At 42.1% G+C, this 17,902-nt stretch overlaps 2 protein-coding genes and 2 long non-coding RNA genes across 10 annotated transcripts; 1 reads left to right on the top strand and 3 right to left on the bottom strand.

Moving 5' to 3' along the window:
- Positions 1–2,959: 2,959 nt before the first annotated feature.
- On the bottom strand, positions 2,960–4,990 carry LOC124197179. Of its 4 annotated transcripts, none has more exons than XR_006876041.1 (7): positions 4,810–4,878; positions 4,559–4,699; positions 4,248–4,464; positions 3,968–4,162; positions 3,761–3,900; positions 3,357–3,576; positions 2,960–3,252 (listed from the first exon to the last, which is right to left on the bottom strand). It is a non-coding gene; the product is annotated as an uncharacterized LOC124197179 (long non-coding RNA). The 4 variants fall into 4 exon arrangements; XR_006876042.1 differs by having other exon boundaries at positions 3,357–3,572; positions 4,810–4,877; XR_006876039.1 differs by lacking the exon at positions 4,810–4,878 and adding an exon at positions 4,956–4,990 and having other exon boundaries at positions 3,075–3,252.
- Positions 4,991–5,301: 311 nt separating this feature from the next.
- On the bottom strand, positions 5,302–7,215 carry LOC124197181 (BTB/POZ domain-containing protein At3g56230-like). Of its 3 annotated transcripts, none has more exons than XR_006876043.1 (4): positions 6,610–7,215; positions 5,925–6,524; positions 5,740–5,827; positions 5,302–5,666 (listed from the first exon to the last, which is right to left on the bottom strand). XR_006876043.1 is itself a non-coding variant. In XM_046592485.1 (2 exons), exons 1-2 carry the CDS (start codon positions 7,141–7,143, stop codon positions 5,964–5,966), a joined length of 1,095 nt encoding a protein of 364 aa, XP_046448441.1. In that variant the 5' UTR covers positions 7,144–7,215; the 3' UTR covers positions 5,843–5,963. The 3 variants fall into 3 exon arrangements, 1 of the variants encoding a protein (XP_046448441.1); XR_006876044.1 differs by having other exon boundaries at positions 5,305–5,323; XM_046592485.1 differs by lacking the exons at positions 5,302–5,666; positions 5,740–5,827 and having other exon boundaries at positions 5,843–6,524.
- Positions 7,216–10,215: 3,000 nt separating this feature from the next.
- On the top strand, positions 10,216–11,299 carry LOC124197182. Its single transcript, XR_006876045.1, has 2 exons — positions 10,216–10,256; positions 10,325–11,299. It is a non-coding gene; the product is annotated as an uncharacterized LOC124197182 (long non-coding RNA).
- On the bottom strand, positions 10,711–17,816 carry LOC124197180. Of its 2 annotated transcripts, none has more exons than XM_046592483.1 (10): positions 17,658–17,816; positions 16,658–16,943; positions 15,979–16,586; positions 15,478–15,919; positions 15,001–15,391; positions 14,005–14,916; positions 13,635–13,932; positions 12,687–13,559; positions 12,174–12,619; positions 10,711–12,111 (listed from the first exon to the last, which is right to left on the bottom strand). In XM_046592483.1, exons 4-10 carry the CDS (start codon positions 15,816–15,818, stop codon positions 11,830–11,832), a joined length of 3,543 nt encoding a protein of 1,180 aa, XP_046448439.1. In that variant the 5' UTR covers positions 15,819–15,919; positions 15,979–16,586; positions 16,658–16,943; positions 17,658–17,816; the 3' UTR covers positions 10,711–11,829. The 2 variants fall into 2 exon arrangements, with proteins under 2 accessions (XP_046448439.1, XP_046448440.1); XM_046592484.1 differs by having other exon boundaries at positions 17,072–17,794.
- Positions 17,817–17,902: the final 86 nt, after the last annotated feature.

Here is a 17,902-nt window from a genome sequence, read left to right on the forward strand (position 1 = left end):
GCATTGCCTTAACAGGCGCCTTGCGGCAAGTTTTGGGCTGGTACGACTTTCCGATCCCACGGCATGAAAACCACGAGACCGAACAGCGCACGCAGCCCGTGCAAAGCTAGGGGAGAAAAAAGGCGTGGCAGACAACGGGTTAACTTACACAAACACAAACATATTACCAACAACAAATGATGATCCACGCTGACGTTTTGGAGATACCGGCGATGTTTTGGTGTCCATCTTCTCGACGTCTCTTCTGCATTACCTGATTAAAGAGAAAAACATTCTTATTTAGTGACATGCCAATAAAAGTTACATAACACAGATAGAAACAATAATAAGGTTTTTTAGCTCAAAGATTTAAATATGCAATTTTTTAAAGTTTAAATCAAGCTTGCAATATTGAGAACTGTAAACAGAACAAAGCTCACTTGCTAGTCTTTAAAAAAAATTCCGGAAGTATACCGGAAGTAACCACAGCGCCTCAACCATTGAGCTGTCGTCAAATTAAACCACATATTCGTGATCTCCATGAAATTTGGGGTCGATTAGATGTGATTTAAACGAAATCCAAAATTTGGCCAAAATCGAGAATTTTCCTGAACTATAGTTCAGGAAAATTTTCAAAACCGGAAGTACGCGTACGCAAAAAACACAACATGAACCGACAGAGCTCCGTGATTAATTAGTTTTTTTTTTCTACTTCCGGTTTTCTCATTTCTGTCAGTAGTTTAGTAAATATTGATCTGACGCACAAAAGAACCACATATTCGTGATCCTCGTAAAATTTGGGGTAAAGTTCATGTTGTGTTTTTTGCGTACGCGTACTTCCGGTTTTGAAAATTTTCCTGAACTATAGTTCAGGAAAATTCTCGATTTTGGCCAAATTTTGGATTTCGTTTAAATCACATCTAATCGACCCCAAATTTCATGGAGATCACGAATATGTGGTTTAATTTGACGACAGCTCAATGGTTGAGGCGCTGTGGTTACTTCCGGTATACTTCCGGAATTTTTTTTAAAGACTAGCAAGTGAGCTTTGTTCTGTTTACAGTTCTCAATATTGCAAGCTTGATTTAAACTTAAAAAAGTTGCATATTTAAATCTTTGAGCTAAAAAACCTGATTATTGTTTCTATCTGTATTATGTAACTTTTATTGGCATGTAACTAAATAAGAACTGTTTTCTCTTTAATCAGGTAATGCAGAAGAGACGTCGAGAAGATGGACACCAAAACAACGCCGGTATCTCTAAAATGTCAGCGTGGATCATCATTTGTTGTTGGTAATATATGTTTGTGTTAGTTAACCCGTTGGCTGCCACGCCTTTGTCCTCCCCTAGCTCCTTTGCACGGGCTGCGTGCGCTGTTCGGTCTCGTGGTTTTCATGCCGCGGGATCGGAAAGTCGTACCAGCCCAAAACTTGCCGCAAGGCGCCTGTTAAGGCAATGCACTATAGGGACTTCCCCCTTGTCGATGCGGTGATGGATTCTCCTGTCACCGTGTCAGCCCGGACTTGTCAGCAATGGCAAGTCCCACTTTGGTCACGGATCCTTCAGACGTGGCGCGTAGAGTAGTAGAGAGCAACCTACGGGTTGTATGGCGTGGCAGCCAACGGGTTAACTTAAGTGTATGTATGTATGTATGTGTTTGTAAAATGTGGTGGAATTGTGGGTGGAGGTGGGATAACAAAGCAATTCCTTTTAATGTTTTGTCTTACAACTTTGAAGTTTTACATTTACTTTAAGTAATAGTCAAGTGACTTGAGTTGAAAATACAAACTTCACTAATTTAGAGTAAACCCTTAACAGTCTTTCGTAACTTAACCTGAAAATGGAAAGAAAATTTCCGAATGCAGAGCGACTAGAGCAAGTCACCTCCACCACGTTTGAAATTAAGACCGATCGCAATGGCTTGGAGGTGTTAAAAGAGGTCTTACATGATGATTACCGTCATTAAAAAATTTATTTTCTCATTTAAGAACAACAACAATACCAGTGACTAGTATGATATGACCGACAAATCTCAACACAATGAAATAAAACTGAAACTTCGTCTAGTATTTAGGAGCCTCCCTCTAGTAAACTGAAGAAGCGTAGGTCGTGGTGTAATATTCAAATGCTTTAGTGGTGTAGTAACTCGGAGCAGAGTAATACTTTAGAGCTTCAGTGTAGTAGCTGGAACCAGCGTAGGTTGTAGTGTGATACTCGGGGGCCTTGGTGGTGTAGTAAACCGGATCCTCTGTTTGGTGTTGGTTGGAGCAGAGTTATACTTGGGTTCCTCGGTGTAGTAAACTAGGGCAGCATACGTTGTTGGGTAATATTCGGCCTTTTCGGTGTAGTACTTAGCGCCTTCGGTTTCGTAGCTAGGGGCAGCGTAGGTTGTAGTGTAGTAGCTGGGGGCAGCGTAGGTTGTAGTGTAACACTCAGGGGCCTTGGTGGTGTAGTAAACCGGAGCCTCTGTTTGATATTGGTTGGAGCAGAGTTATACTTGGGTTCCTCGGTGTAGTAAACTAGGGCAGCATACGTTGTTGGGTAATATTCGGCCTTTTCGGTGTAGTACTTAGCGCCTTTGGTTTAGTAGCTAGGGGCAGCGTAGGTTGTGGTGTAGTAAACTGTAGACTCAGAGCAGTATTTCGGTCCAACGTAGTATTAAGGATCATTCACTGTGTAGTAAATAGGTACTACGTAGTACTGGGCCTCCACAAATGTAGTTTCGTAGCTCGGGCAGATAGAATTTGGGCGCTACGGTGTAGTACTCTACCGCTTTGGTGGTGTAATAGCTGGAGCTTCGGTGTAGTAGCAAGGCACAGTAGTAGTTGGAAACCTCGGTGTATAAGGCTGAGACAGCTTACATGGTGGTGTAGTACTCCGGTGCCTTGGTGGTGTAGTACTCCGGTGCCTTGGTGGTGTAGTACTCCGGTGCCTTGGTGGTGTAGTACTCCGGTGCCTTGGTGGTGTAGTACTCCGGTGCCTTGGTGGTGTAGTACTCCGCCTCTTTGTTGAGGCAACTCGGGGCAGAGTTATACTTCAAGGCTTCGATGTAGTAACTCGGGGCATCATAAGTTGTGGTGTAATATTCTGCAGCCTTGGTGGTGTGGTAACCGGTTGGTGCGTATGTTGTTGTTGTGTAGGAAGGCGGCGGCGTTGCGGCTTGGTATCCGCCATACCCAGGAGACATCGGTACACCAATGGTTGACCCAGCCATCAACGATACAACATACAGCAGCAGGACACCAACATACAGCAGCAGGACACCATAGTTAACTAGATGGTAAATTATTAGAACATTTAGATTCAATAACTGGCATATTAAAACTGAGAAAAAAATAAATAAATTGATACAAAACTCTACGTAATAGAATATTTACCCATGATTGCGTACTGAAAATACGACAAAGAGTGCAGATAGTGACAAATATCGCGCTGCAGTCCTTCACCCATTTTGCATGCATCCATTGCCAATCATATGGTCTCTAGCCAATCAATACCACAGCCAGGCAATCCATGCCAATGATACGACAGCATGGTCATGATGTTCCACACGATGACGATCCAATTTGATATCATAAAAGCAGGCAGCATCTCTAGCTTAATAATAAAAAAAAAGTCCAAAACCAAAAATAAGAATCAAAATTTACCACCAAAGGTGTAAAATCACTTTAGAAAAACTTCTTATACTATCTAGCAGTATCAGAGCAGTCAATGTTGACTAAGTTTTTATCACAAACTGTATTAAAATTAATATGAAATGAAAATGTTCAAGGATTCTTACCAACCAGACGTTTGATCTGCTTCAAACTCGGCATTGACTCGACAACCACTAAAATTCGAATCAATTTCCAAACCAGAAGCGACAGCCAAATCCGTGTTTGCATTCAAACCGACAGTAACAACAACATGGTCAGTTTAAACCTGATGAAATAATTTTTCGATTTTAATTAACATCGCTAACAAAACATGTATTGAAATAACTGTTTACCTTTCGACCATTGTTAAAGATCAATGGGACCTTGTTGTCTTCCAAGCTTGCACCCTCAACATTAGCTTTGGGCAACGCATTAACACTTTCCGCATTCAACTTCTTGGTTGTCCATTCGCTCAAGTATTTAGGGAGGACTCGACCTGCTACCGTCCTCAGCAAAATCTTTGAGCACCTTCAGTCCGTTACTTTTGGCTAAATGTAAGAAATTTTCACATTAAGCAACTTGCTTCAAATAACTTGGAATAGATTCTTCAACACGAGGTTAATACTCAGATACCTCGGTGTAGTAGCTGGGAGCAGAGTAGTACTTGGGAGCCTTGGTGTAGTAGGCTGGAGCAGCATACGTAGTTGTGTAGTACTTGGGAGACTCGTTGGTGTAGCACCTGTGTGCTTTGGTAGCGTAGCTCGGGGAAGAATTATACTTCGAGGCTTCGGTTTACTAGCTTGGAGCAGCATCTGTTGTAGTGTGTAGTGCAGCACGACGGCATAGTTTACTAGACAATATTCAATAAAATCGGGCATATTATTAATGCATAGAAAGGAAAAAGAAATTGATACAAACTAGATTTCAAAATACAAAATATTTACCCCTGATTGAGAACTGGTAATAACACCAAGAATGCAGTTGCCGTGTCAGAGATGCTCACTCGATTGATTTCTATCGCCTTATCTCTTTCGGGCTCGGCATCAAAGATACAACACCCAACAGCAACCCAACGCCATTATCAACTAAACAATCAAGGATTTGTAAATTAGTTTTCGAATATAACTGGTAATATACATACTACTAAAAACAAAATAGAATTGATTCACGGCTCGATATAAAATTGAATACTTACCCATGATTGCGAACTGATATTACGACGAAGAGAGCAGTTGTTGCCGTGTCGGAGATCCTCACTCGACTGATTTCTATGGCATTTTCTCTCTCCTTTTATACGATTTTTTTCTCACCCTCACCCCCTAAGCCTTGCGGCTATTTTACCTGCTTGATAATGGTGCAACACGTGTCGTTCTCACCCAACCTCTTCACCATTGCATGACACGTAATGATCTCCGTGACCTTCGATTGAAGGAAAACTAGCTTTTCCTTCTGCAGGTTGACGTCGCTGGGGATGGGTCTACAAAAACCAATATCAAAATGAATACATCAAAATGAATACATCAAAATGAATACATCAAAATGAATACATCAAAATGAATACCAACTGGTTACGGCTTAAAACTCACTTTTTAACCAATTGACATCTGAGTCATTTGACTCGTTTCTTCGGTGAATGAATAAATCTTCCATTTCGAACCGTTTGAAGGACAGCAGTCGGCTATTTTTAAAATATTTCTCTGCAACCTTAGCTATATTTCAAAATTCAAACACATGATTAATCTAGATTCATTTCATGATGTGCACACAGTCTTGTTAGAAACCTCTTTTCTCGGTCAATAAAAATAAGTTCTCAAAAGTTGTAAAAATGTTAACACTAGACTAAATGGACAACTACGTCACTGGTTACCATTACACTTTAGTACAAAAAATCCTGTTAATTTCTCAAGAATATAATGTGATTAACTTTCAGCGCGTCGTATTATCGATTGGCAATAAGAACCACCAAAAGAAAAGATTTCGTGAAAATCACTATTCAGGGATGCCATACTAGCTGACCGTGCGATAAAAAGCAAATCTGCACGAAGCAGTCAACTGTGGAAGAATAAAAGTTTAATGGGATTTCTAATTACCTTAGAAATCTAATGATTCAGAGTCAGGCTAATACCTTGCTCAAGTGTCCAGTATCATGGTGTACGTGTTGTTATTGCGAGGATCGTGAACACATGTGGATTTTGGCGGTGACGCTGGAACCGCTGGAACGCACATAATTTAAGTAAAAAAGAAATCGTCTTTATTATCAGTGAAGCTTCAAACATTTAACATTACACAAATAAACGACAAATGTCTGACCATTTTAAGTTATACAAAACTCTTCGGCTGGCGTATTTCTTAAACAGCTACATAACGTCGAGCCACCAGGAATCCAAGCTCCGGATAGTTCTTCATCAGGTTCTCCCATTCATTCGACTGACAAATGATTTTGAAATTTCTGGCCACAAAGTCAAGAGCTGCTTCTTCGATTTTCTCCACCGAATGAAGATTTGCCCAGACCAATAAGTCAACGGCATTACTCGTCCGAACGCTTCTCAGCAGATAACGGACGCACTTCTCCTTCAGGTCCTCGATATCGTATTTGACTGAAAGTACGAACAGAGGTTGAGCGATGGCGTCCGTCAAAGGAGTCAAAGTCTGGCCGGAGTAAATATAGTGAAGCATCTCCTTGAAAATCTGTGGCCGGATGTCTTGGACGAAGATTTTGCCCGTCTCGGACTCTTGAAGGTTGTGGTAAAACATGGCAGAGAAAACGGGACTTCTGGCAGCCAAGATGGAGATATGGCCACCGATTTTCTCCTCGTCTTCGAACAAGAATTCGACATCGCAGTTCGTTTGCTCGACAAACACTTTCTCCAGTTGCTGCGCAATCAGCTTGCCACGACAGAACTCCTTGGACTATATATATAAATTAATACATTGTAATATTCAAACGGAATTGAAGCAAACACGATTTACACTTGAATTACAATATGTTTTTTACCTTGGGAACTTTCACGTTGTCTTTATCTTCGGCTAATGGTGTTTGCTGGGCGTCCGTCAGCTGTTTCATGATGATTTTGCTGGACTTGTTAATCTCATCAGTCCTGAACTGCAACCAAAAGTGGAAGGTTGGGTAGCCAAATGTTCTGATACCAAATTTTCTTGAAGTCCACTCGTCTGATCCAACAGCTTTTTCCAAATTTATTCTTCTGTCTTCATCATTGTTGATTGTAACCCAAACAGAGCAAGGCAGATTATGGTCACAATTAAAGATGGTGTCTTTTCCTCCACACAAACTAATAGTGTTGGTAGAGCACTTGATCAGCGATAAGCACAGTTTAATGCAAACAGTATTTAAACTTAAACAATTGAACTTAAAGCAGTGAGTAAATGAAACTTTAAAGGAAAAGTTGCTTCGTCCTTGAGTGTTCAGTTCGAACGTTTCACTTATTTCTCTGCTCGAAAATGCGAGACTTTGTAACGTTTTCCAAGTCACACAAGTAGCACCATTCTTTTCTTTAGCTTCGATTGACATCTTATTAAAAAAACAAAACAAAAACACTGAAAACAATAAAACTACCAATAATGCTACGAGACAAAAATGAAAAATCCTATACTATAAAAGAATAAGCCTCTTGGGCGGAGCAAAAAAACTTGTGCTCACGCGGTGATTGGCTCCTAGAGTTTCTACCTGTTTTGGGATCTTTGCCCTCAGGGGAAAATCCTCGAGTTGCAGCAGGGGAGGCTGAGTCGCTGAAGGGGGGATCGAGCTAGGGGAGAAAATGTGGCGAAAGGAACACGGAAATTCGTTCGGTTTTTTTTACTTACGATAGTTGTTAAGCGAAAATGAAGTTTGTAAAAAATGAACTTCATATTTAACACTAAGGGAAATGTGTTCACGAAATAATAAAGACTTAAATCGGCTTAATAACATATAAATAACGAGACGGCAGTATGTGAATTTCACTCACCACGGTTGGAGCTACGGCAAAGTATATAAAGAGTGGCAGAAAATTACTAAAATGATATTGCTACATCTGACAAAGAAAACTTTTGTGATCAGTAATAAATTCAAAGTATTTATGGAACTTAGAATTTAAAGGGAGAATAGGCACGTTTCAAGGAGAAAGAAAATCACTTAAATATAATTATGCGGGTCTTCTTTATCGGGGTCTAACACTACGGTTACTATATCTATTATTTCGCGAAAAATTTTGTATAATTAATAATAAAAACCCTAGAATTACCTGATAATAAAAATAAAAGACAGAAGAAAACGAAAATTTGATTCACGGTCTAACACAATGAAATTGACTCAATTGCTACTAGGAAAAACGTTAGTGACCGGTAACAAATCAAAAGACAGCAATACCAGTCTTAAAATTAATAATAAAACCCCGAGAATTAAGGTATAAGAAAAAAAAGACAGAAGAAAACGAATTTGATGGTCAAACACAATGCAATTGAATCAATTGCAACTCGGAAAAACGTGAGTGACGGGTAACTAATCAAAAGAAAATAATACCCGTCTTAAATTAAACTGTTTGATTACGCATCCGCGACTAAAACAGACCAAAATTTTGGGGAAAAGACGAATAGCTCTAACACTAATATTGAGCGAGGGGCAGACAGAATATCAGGCGACGAATCGACGGGCAGGCAACGAATATTGGGTAATAAATAACCTACGGACAAGAAATGAACAGGCTAATCAAGATATCACGCAATTCAAATAAATTACAAATAAAAAAGTCTTTACAACTTAAAACGAATAAAAGAAAAACAGTGATCAAAAAACGAAAATAGTCTAGCAAGAAGAAAGTTAACTGGCAACAAGGCGACAATGAGTTTGACTGGCAAGATGTCAACAGGGGGGAAAAATTTAAATCACTCTGAATCAAAATAAAACATCAATCAAATCAATTGCAAATAAAAAATCTTCGCAACTTAAAAATGAACAAATGAAAAAAGTGACCAAAAAACGAAAAAGGTCTAGCAAGAAGAAAACTAACAAGGCAACAATGAGATTGATGGGAAAGATGTCAACAGGGGAGAAAAATATATAAAAAATGGCGAAGCAAGCACGAAAATTGTTAATTTTTTTAATTTACGACTGCTGTGAAGTGAAAACGACATTTGTAAAAAATGAACTTCTTGGTGAAAACTAAGAGGAATATGTTCATGAAATAATAAATACGGGAATCGGCCAACTAACTTATAACTAACCAAACGGCAATGCGTGAATTTCACTCATGTTGATTTGAGCTAGGCGAAGTATATAAAGGGTCACGGTGAAAGGATTTCTGTGATGGAGAAAAAAGGCCGATTAGAATGTCATTAAAAAATAGTCCTTTATCGTAAGGTTCTATTTGCCTGATTTGCTAAAAGAAATATAACTGGCAAAAGGAGAATGGCAAGGAAACGATATGATTAACGGTTAAGATGTAAAATGGGTGGGGAAATAATTCTATCACTCTCATTCAAAATGAAAAAAAATCAGCAACTCCAAAATTTCAACATCGATAACTCTGTAAAAAAAAACTAACTGCCACTAACTTTGCCGATACAAGCGGAAACGGAACGGATGTAGCGAGGATACCTCCAGCGTGACTCGAGCCCGCGGGGGTGGGGGCCCCGGAGGGGCACTCCCGCGGCCGCGAGAGGAGTGCTGGAGATCCTCGCGGCTAAAGAGTGTAGCCCGCGCCATAAGTTGCAACATCGACCACTCCATAAATAAAAACAAATAACTGCCACTAACTTTGGTTAGGTTAGGTAAAGTTAGGTAAGGTTAGGTAAGGTTAGGTTAGGTTAGGTTAGGTTACCAAGTGTAGTAGCTCCCGAACAACAATCACGGCGAAGCCGTGAACAGCAAATTTAGGATCATCACGGCGAAGCCGTGAAATTCTTATTCGGGATCATCACGGCGGAGCCGTGAAATTCAAATTCGCGATCAGCACGGCGGAGCCGTGAAAATCACATTCGGTATCAGCACGGCAAAGCCGTGAAAATCGTTAAAAGGTTAAGTTAGGATAAATTATGGGTTTATTTTTGAAGTAATCTCGAACAACGGGAAAAGTAAAAGTCCAAATCACTTACGAAAAACACGAATCCACGTTGCCTTGGAAAATCATTAACGCACCAAATTCTTATGTTTCCGTTACGTTAGCTTACGACTGGCACAAGATTACTAGTTGATTTATAAATTATTAGTTAAGCATGAATGGTAAAGACAAGGTTTCATTTCTCCACGTGGTGACAGCACAGTGAAGCAGTTAGCACTTAGCAGACTACTGTGAAATAAAAGTAATCCGGTACCTCCGTACAGGGTAGTGGAAACCATCTTCTTCACACAATTGGGAATTCGAAATCTTTTTTGAACTCTTTAGTCTTTTATCTTTCTTACTTGATAACATCAGAAATACATCAAGCATAAAAACAAATTCCTCAAATGTAAATACATAAATGCCACTAATATGCTCTATAAAATTATTCAGTATCGATTATAAAATCTATTTCCGGTGTGCATCAAATTGAATTGAAATCATGTCCCATGATAGCAGTAAGTTTTAAGGTCCTGGCTGTAAAAATCAGTCAACAAGTTGCACTGGTTGCACTATTCAGTTCTGATTGTTGTGGCAAAATAAATTCGTAAGTGCGATATGTTTTAAGTGTGTTATTACATATAAATTTACTCTTAACCATCTGACTTATTCAAGTACACACTTTTAAAGGTTGTCCCTACACAGAATCAGAATTACTGCAGCACGAGCAGAGGGTTGAGCGATGTCGTTCGTCAAAGGATCCACTTATTGGCCGGAGCATCTCCTTGAAAATCTGCGGCCGGATGTTTAGAACGAAAACTTTGCCTGAAGGTGCAAAAATCTGAAATGAACCCTTAACTTTGCCCACTTTTTCTGTTCGTTGAATTTGGTTTTAGAAGATGGTCCGAGTCTTCAATTAAACAGGTGACATCTTCAGTTTCCCTAAATATTAACTTGGCTTTTGAATTCTAAATAAAAAGATAAGAAATTAAAGTAAAAACACTAGAAATGCCAAAAAATAAACCATAGTCTAGTCCAAATGAAATAAAAACAAAAACAAGTTTAGTTTGATGAATTTTTTTTTCACGTTGACCCAAACTACAAACAAAAATAGATTTGGGGAGGGGAAGTTTATTGTGAAATCATCCTCTCGGTAGTTTTTTGTAATTTTTTTGGGGAGGAGTTTCTCTCTATCATCTAAAGAGATACACCTGGTTATGTTTCCTCCTTCACTCTCACAACAGATGACATGGTATCACTCAACAGTTGGCATAGATTCGACATGAATTGCGCGTCTGACGAGAGCAGAGAGTGTGGAAGGAGGACAGTTCATCAGCGACGGAACGAACTAACACGGATTCGAAAGACGCCACAAGAACATAAAGAAAAAAAAATAAATCAATCAAGACAAGAACACGTGCGGGGGAGACGGCGGCGCGCGTTAGCGGGCTTCATAATTTTTGAAAAACTCGTTAAAAAAAATCCAACAATAAAAAAAAAAGGTGGCAGCAAATTTTTCAAATTTTTGTAAAGAGAAATTAATTTTGAATTTAAATGAATTTAAAGCACCGCGTAACGTGCGCCAGAATTCCGGCGCCCAAAAAAAAACGGGGGAGACAAAAACGGGACAGAATGGAAAAGAAAGAAAAATGATGCGCCGGAAGAGAAGAAATAAAGAAATTGATAGAACAAGTCGACGAAAGGAGAAAAAAAAAAATATTGAAGAGCCTCGAAACGACGTCACAAACGCACAAAAATTATTTGGGAGACACCGAGAGAGAGAGAGGAGAAAGAAAGAAACGAGGCAACTTAAAATAACTTTTTTGTTTTAAACCAACGAGGGTGGAGGTTGAAGGAATTTAAAAAACTGATGAAATTAACAGGGATTAACTTGCAGAGAGAAATAGGATACAAAAAAAAATTTTTGAAAATGAGAGCCAAGCACATTTTAAGGTGGTAAATGGCGGGCCAGACGAGATTGGAGGTGGTTAAAAAATTTTGTTTAGGATGGGAGATTGGAAGAGGCTAAATATAAATCTTTCTTTTTAATTAATTTTCAATTTTTTTTCCGCATTTTCCGTAAGGGGTAGTAACTAAAAACACGTACACAACTCGCACAATGAACACCGGTTAAGGGAGGGTTCACAATGGTGTTGTTTAGTTCTGATGTTGTTTTAACTTTAACCTTCTTTGTAGCTGGAAGAGAGACGCAGACGCGACCCAATTCCACCGTGAACGACAACAACGCTGCCGTTGTCGTGCTCCGACTTGGTGCGACGTCGCTCCGATTGAGAAACGACGCCGATGGCGTCAACATTCCTTTTGTTGACCTTTTCCTGACGTTTGTAACCGGCAGTGGTCGTGCACAAAGTCACTTTAGCCACTTTGCGGGAACGTTTACCCGCCGGCACCACGTTGATCGAAACGGTCTCACCAGGAGAAGATTCCGTCGAAGTTCCAACCTATCAACAAATATTTAAAAATGAAGGAAAATCAAAGTTTAAAAATGTTGAATCTTTCATACCAAGTTAAAGGCGCTAACACGTTGACATGGAAAGCGCTTGCGACGACGCTTCAATCCACCACTGGTCGGTATTTCACCCCCTCCGTTCTCCAAGGACGATCCAGCGGTGGTAGATGTATGGTCGGCCGCAGCAAACCCTTGCGTGATGGCGATGGGGCGAGATTGACTCACCACCGGGCCGCCACCACCACCCGAGCGGGCCAGTTTGACATCGCCACTTTGGTTGTTGACCTTTGAATGCGACAACGATGGAAAGTCGGCCTCCAAATCGAACTGAAACTTCTTCCGGCCATGACTGGATTTGCCAGCACGACCGAATTTCACCGGCAATTCACCCGCGTCCTCGGAACCGCAGCTTTCAGATAACTCGGCATCCGAACAGCTGCGATTGCGATCGCGAGAATTCTCAGCAACCGGTATGCCATGTAGAAACGGACATTCTTCACCTGAATCAAAATTGAATTTAAGTGATGATTGCAATTTGCAACAAGTGAAACAAATCAATTATTTTACCTTTGAAACAAGAAGATTCAATCCAAAATCTGCACGGAATAGATCCGAGATCGTGGGAGAATTTGCAATCAGGGCGACGACATTCACCTTCGACGAAAAAGCTACACGGGCGCTTGGGACGACGGACGGTTTGCTGCTTTTGGCTGGTGCGACGTCTCCTACGACGACTGTTCTTCCCTCCACCACCACTAGCCGTTTCCGAAGCTTTCATCGAATCCAAAGAGCCGTAAATCTCGTCAAAGAATTCGTCGTCCAAGTACTCGACGGGGATGTTGGGTGGTGGCCAAGATTCCGCCAAGACGTCCGGATCTGCCCACTGCTCGCAACCATCCTCCGCCACACCATAGGGCTGTGGGATCCATTCGCAAACATCAACTTGGTCAACACCCCCAGTGTCCTCGACGAATGGATTCCACAGCTCATCCAGATCAAATTCTTCAACGTCTTCTTGCACAGACACCGCCACCGGTGGCGGGCACGAGGCCTCTGTTGGCACCATCACTACCTTCACGTCAGGAACTTGGCCAATATCAGTAGCCTCTCCCGTTGCATCACCAGATGGCGAGTCACGGCTGTCACCGACAAGTTGTTGTTCTTCTTCATCGACCTCACGGTTGAGGGCTGTGGCAACGTTCCAAACTTCATTCAACAGTCCATCCATTTCTTCCTCTTTGCCATTATTCTGCTCCTTCTCTTCATCCTCGTCTACCTCCTCGAGTTCATCATCTCCTTTCAGATCTTCCTTCAACTCCTTGGTTACCGTTTTGGCGTCAAACTTCCACACGTCCCCAACATCCAAAAGTCCATGGCTGGCCGTTAGTGAAGCAGCAAAAGGATAAGAGATCGACAAAGGTGCGACAGACGACAGTTTCTCTGTTGAATAAAATAAGGACAATATTTTAATCGACTTGAACGGGTTAATAAAAGAAAAAAAGAGATCTACAGTACCGGGGTCGACTGAAAGCCTGGCATCAGTTTGGCAACACTTTTCCGTTTGAACGACTCGGAATTTCAGCGTAAATGGGGTGGCAGAACGGCTGGTTTGCTGCTCTTGTTCGTTCTGATCTAAAGCCAACGTCGATGGACTCGGGGAAGGTGGTAACTTGTAGACCATGTACTTGGCCCATCCCTTCCATCCATCGCCGTTCTCCTCACAATCAGGTAGATAAAGAGCACCACTAGGGCTGCGCAAAAAGTGAACTTCTTCCGGCTGAGCGTCCACATCAAAAGTCGCTCCATCGCTCACCTAATACCAACAACAAAGACATTTTAAACCGGGTTCACATTACATCTATTGATTGAAATGAAAATGCAGTACCTGGACCTCAACATCCCCTTCCTGTTGAATGGGACAAAAGTGGGTCTTGGGCGACGTCAGGAGATTCTCTTCTTCTTCATCGTCAGGCCGTTCAGGTTCTTTCAAAATGTGTTCTACTTCGTGCTCGTCATTGTCAGGATGTCCTTGGACAACTCCTCCAGCAGTTGCAAGATTGGCCAACCATTCCAACAATTTGCTGCTCTTGGGCAAAGCCTTTTGCAGAGACCTGGCCAAAACGGGGCTAAATCCACTCTTCTCCGGATGATGATTCAAAAGAGCCAAACTCAGCTGGACAGCCGTGTCTGCCGGCGATTTCGCTACCAAGTTGGAAAGCCACGGGGTAGCAGGCTCGGGTCCCATTAAGGCCCAATCCGACTCGACCGGGGCCCAAATGTTACTGGCATCTCCAACCGGATGACTCCAATCAGATTCTCCTTTCCAATCACCCAGAGTGCCACCGTCACCAATGGCGCCGACAGGAGATTCGGAGTCGAGAACAGCATTGTCTTCTTCGTGAAGCTGGCAGAACGACTTGAAGGCATTATTCAGCACGTCGCTCAAAAGAGCAGCTCCATCTTCTCCGTCAAATCCGGTGCCCCGCTCATAGAGACGACCTTTGGTGCTGGTGGTCGTCGCGTTGGTGTTGACGGGCGGAGTAGGAGCTCGCTCCAGGGAACTATCTCTCGAACAGTCGCCGAAGTAAGCCTCTGAAGCGCACGACTCGCCATAGACGTGCAACTCAACTTGTTGCGGACAAGAAGAAGAAGGGGTAGCAACTATAGCTAGTTGAGGGTTGGGAGGCGGTGACAAACGCGTTCCGGTCATCCGGACGAAACGAACGCGCGTCTGCTGGGTCTTCTCGGCAGACTTGCGGACGTTCCATATCGATTCAGTCACCAACTGGGTGGTGCTCTGCAGTAAACCAAGGCACAAGTTAGATAATCAACCTTCTGCACGAGATATTATAATAGTAAAATAAAAGTAGACAAATTGTACCTCATCGGAATCAGAGAGGAACTCGAGTGGGGGGAAAGCCTGGCGGTAGTGTTCGGCCGGATCACCGCCTTCCGGAGACGAGACGCTGGTAAACGAATCCGAGTCGGAAGAGCTGCTGGCCGCTTCGAAACATTCTGGGGCACTGCCGTGATTGGTCCAACGTTGCTTGACGTGTCCGTCATCGCAACTGGCACCGCCATTCTGCTCCAGTTGCAGGAGCTTCAGGCGGGCGCAAAGTTCATCGACCAACTTCTCAACAGGCCCCCACTGACCATCGTCCGTAGCCGATAGTAGGCACTCAATGGCAGCGCATTTCTTCAACGCCTCTTCGTCACCGTTCCACGAATGGGGACGCCTTCTTGGCGTCGCACATTGCCCCTGGTTCCGTCCACTGATGAATGAGACAAGCAAAATTCAAATTTTAATACATTGCAACGACAGCAGTAAAAGTTTGTTTAGAGTTCTAGTCATATTTACTTGTTTGTGGCCATGTTGCTTGATCTTTTAGCGACATGATGGCCTGTGCCGCAACTTTTGGCTGCTGCAAAGTTCTTCTTCGACGGTCGACCGCGCCTCGTTTCTTTCATATGGCGTTCCAGTCGCAATTCCAGTTCAAACGCAGCGCGCGGATTCCAGTTGCGCTGAGTCTCGGGATCCAACTCGAGCTCGGCTTCGGCTTCCGCCACTTCCGAGTGAAGCAGGATGGATAAAACAGCACGGGCATAGAGTGAAGCAGCCTCAACTCCTCTGGCTTCCAGTTCGGCGCCAAGCCACTCACCCAGGCCGGCAGGCATGGCAACGGGAGCTGCGTAACGCATGGCACTACGACTGCCCCCAAATCCCTTCTGCCCCTCCACCTCCTCGTCCGACCGTACCCACCAACAGGACTTTCACCTCCTCTTCCCTTACTTTTTGAAATCTAGAATTAAAAATAACATTAGAATTGCATGAGATTAAAGAGTTAAAATGTTAACGTACCTTTATAACAGAAAATATGCATAGCAGTAGCAGTAACGACTGCAACGAATTATTAATCTAACGTCCGGCAAAGACTAAGTCTGTCTCGGCTCACAACTGACTTTTTTGTGGGTTTTTTTGTGTGTTTGAATGAAAAATTTGAAATTTAGGTAGGGGGATAAGAATCAAAACTCAGACGTAGGATAACGTTGTAAACGGGACAGGGCGCGAAATTAAATCAATAAATAGCTTATTCTTTTTCTCCTTTCTTTTCTTTTTATGGAGATTTCTTTTCTTCTTTTGTTTCTTTTTTGTTTAGTTTTCTTTTTATTTGAAAAATACAGTGTGAATTCCTGGGCTGTATCTCCACTTCGCTTTCAATTTCTTGTTCTTTTCTTCCCGATTCCTTGTTTTGTCCCCTCTCTTAAGGAAAGGTGTTGGGTGAGGTTGGCTATTTTGTGCCCTTTTGACTAGATCGGGTAACTATTTTTGTTTTCTCTTCAAGGATTGAAGGCACGAAACAACTTGAAGATTTTGAAAGTGAAGCCTGCTACCAGAAAGTGTGAAACCAAAGGGGGGTGCAAGAGTTACACACACTTTACAAGTGCTCTTGAAGATTCACATAAAACCTGCAAATAAGAAACAACAAATGATGAATGTTGTCAAGACAATGGAGGATATAATGATTAATGATACTCACAAGATGTCCACTAGCGCCAGAACGATACACAGCCTTTCAAGGAAGATTCCAGTTAGAATCTTCCAGGTGGGAATTACAAAATAAAGCAGTAGTGTATGGTAGTATTATTTCGGATTATATAACATAGGTTGGTTTTGGTGAAGCGCTCAGAAAAACTTAGAAGAATTGTGGAGGGCAAATGGAGTCAGTCAGCAGTTTGTGGGCCGAGTGGTGGCCGGCACAGCTCACAAGGCTGGCACAAGGGCTAACCACATATAACACCACTTCAAAAGGCATGGCACATAATCTGCAAAACAATCAGAACAAAAAGAAAGATGGTTAAAAATGGTGATTAAAACTTAATTGAGCTTCAACGTCAGAAACTCGTTCGAATACAATTGTCAAAACATTGATAAGGCAGGAGATGTGGGTCACCTAATGTCGATGAATCATTTTCTGGGTAACTAGAGTTTCTAAGTTTTAAGGACAATTTAATCGACACGTTATCACAAGTTGAAAGTGTGGCGTAATTCCCACGACGCAGTCACCCCAGTGAGACTTGAAAAAGCTCAACTTTGGTTGGCCCTCCACAACACACAAATGAAGGGTAAAACCTAAAATGACGCAAGAGGGGGCGCGCGACGTGCTATCAGTGGGGGAAAAAATCGAATGCTGACGTCACTTCGTGAAATTTTGATATTTAGAATCTAACCCCATTATTTCGAATGCATCTTTGAATAGATCTGAAACTTAAATCAACAAAAAAAATCTCCCCCAGCCTTTTCACTTCTTATTCGATTCGAATTGCAATGGCTATTGGCTATCGAAGCTGCACGTAGTAAAATCGAGGATCAAAACAAAGCACGACAGAAAGGTGGGCGGGAGCCAGTTGAGCCACCCAACAACAACCACCAGAAATGGACGACTGTTCAATCTACAGCATTCAGTTAGCGTACGTTACGATTCACATCCTAGAAAACTGATATACTAAACAAGTGGTCGTCAAGGTGAGAACTCTTACCTTGGTGCGAGGCATATTCGCGACTTGAAAAAGAAACTGCTTGGTTTTCTTTTTGGATAAAAAAGAAAACGAAACCAAAGTCACAAGACTTATCTCCGTGTCCTCCCTGGCCTTGGAGCTCGGAGAGAGAGAGAAAATGGCGGCTAGAGAGGAAGGGACTTTCAATGACGCGCGTGACTCTTAAAGCCACCGCTAGGTGTCGTATGTGTTTCGTCGCGGGAAACGTGATCGTGAATTAAAATGAA

The sequence above is a fragment of the Daphnia pulex genome, chromosome 7, assembly GCF_021134715.1.
Source record: "Daphnia pulex isolate KAP4 chromosome 7, ASM2113471v1".
Taxonomy (NCBI): domain Eukaryota; kingdom Metazoa; phylum Arthropoda; class Branchiopoda; order Diplostraca; family Daphniidae; genus Daphnia; species Daphnia pulex.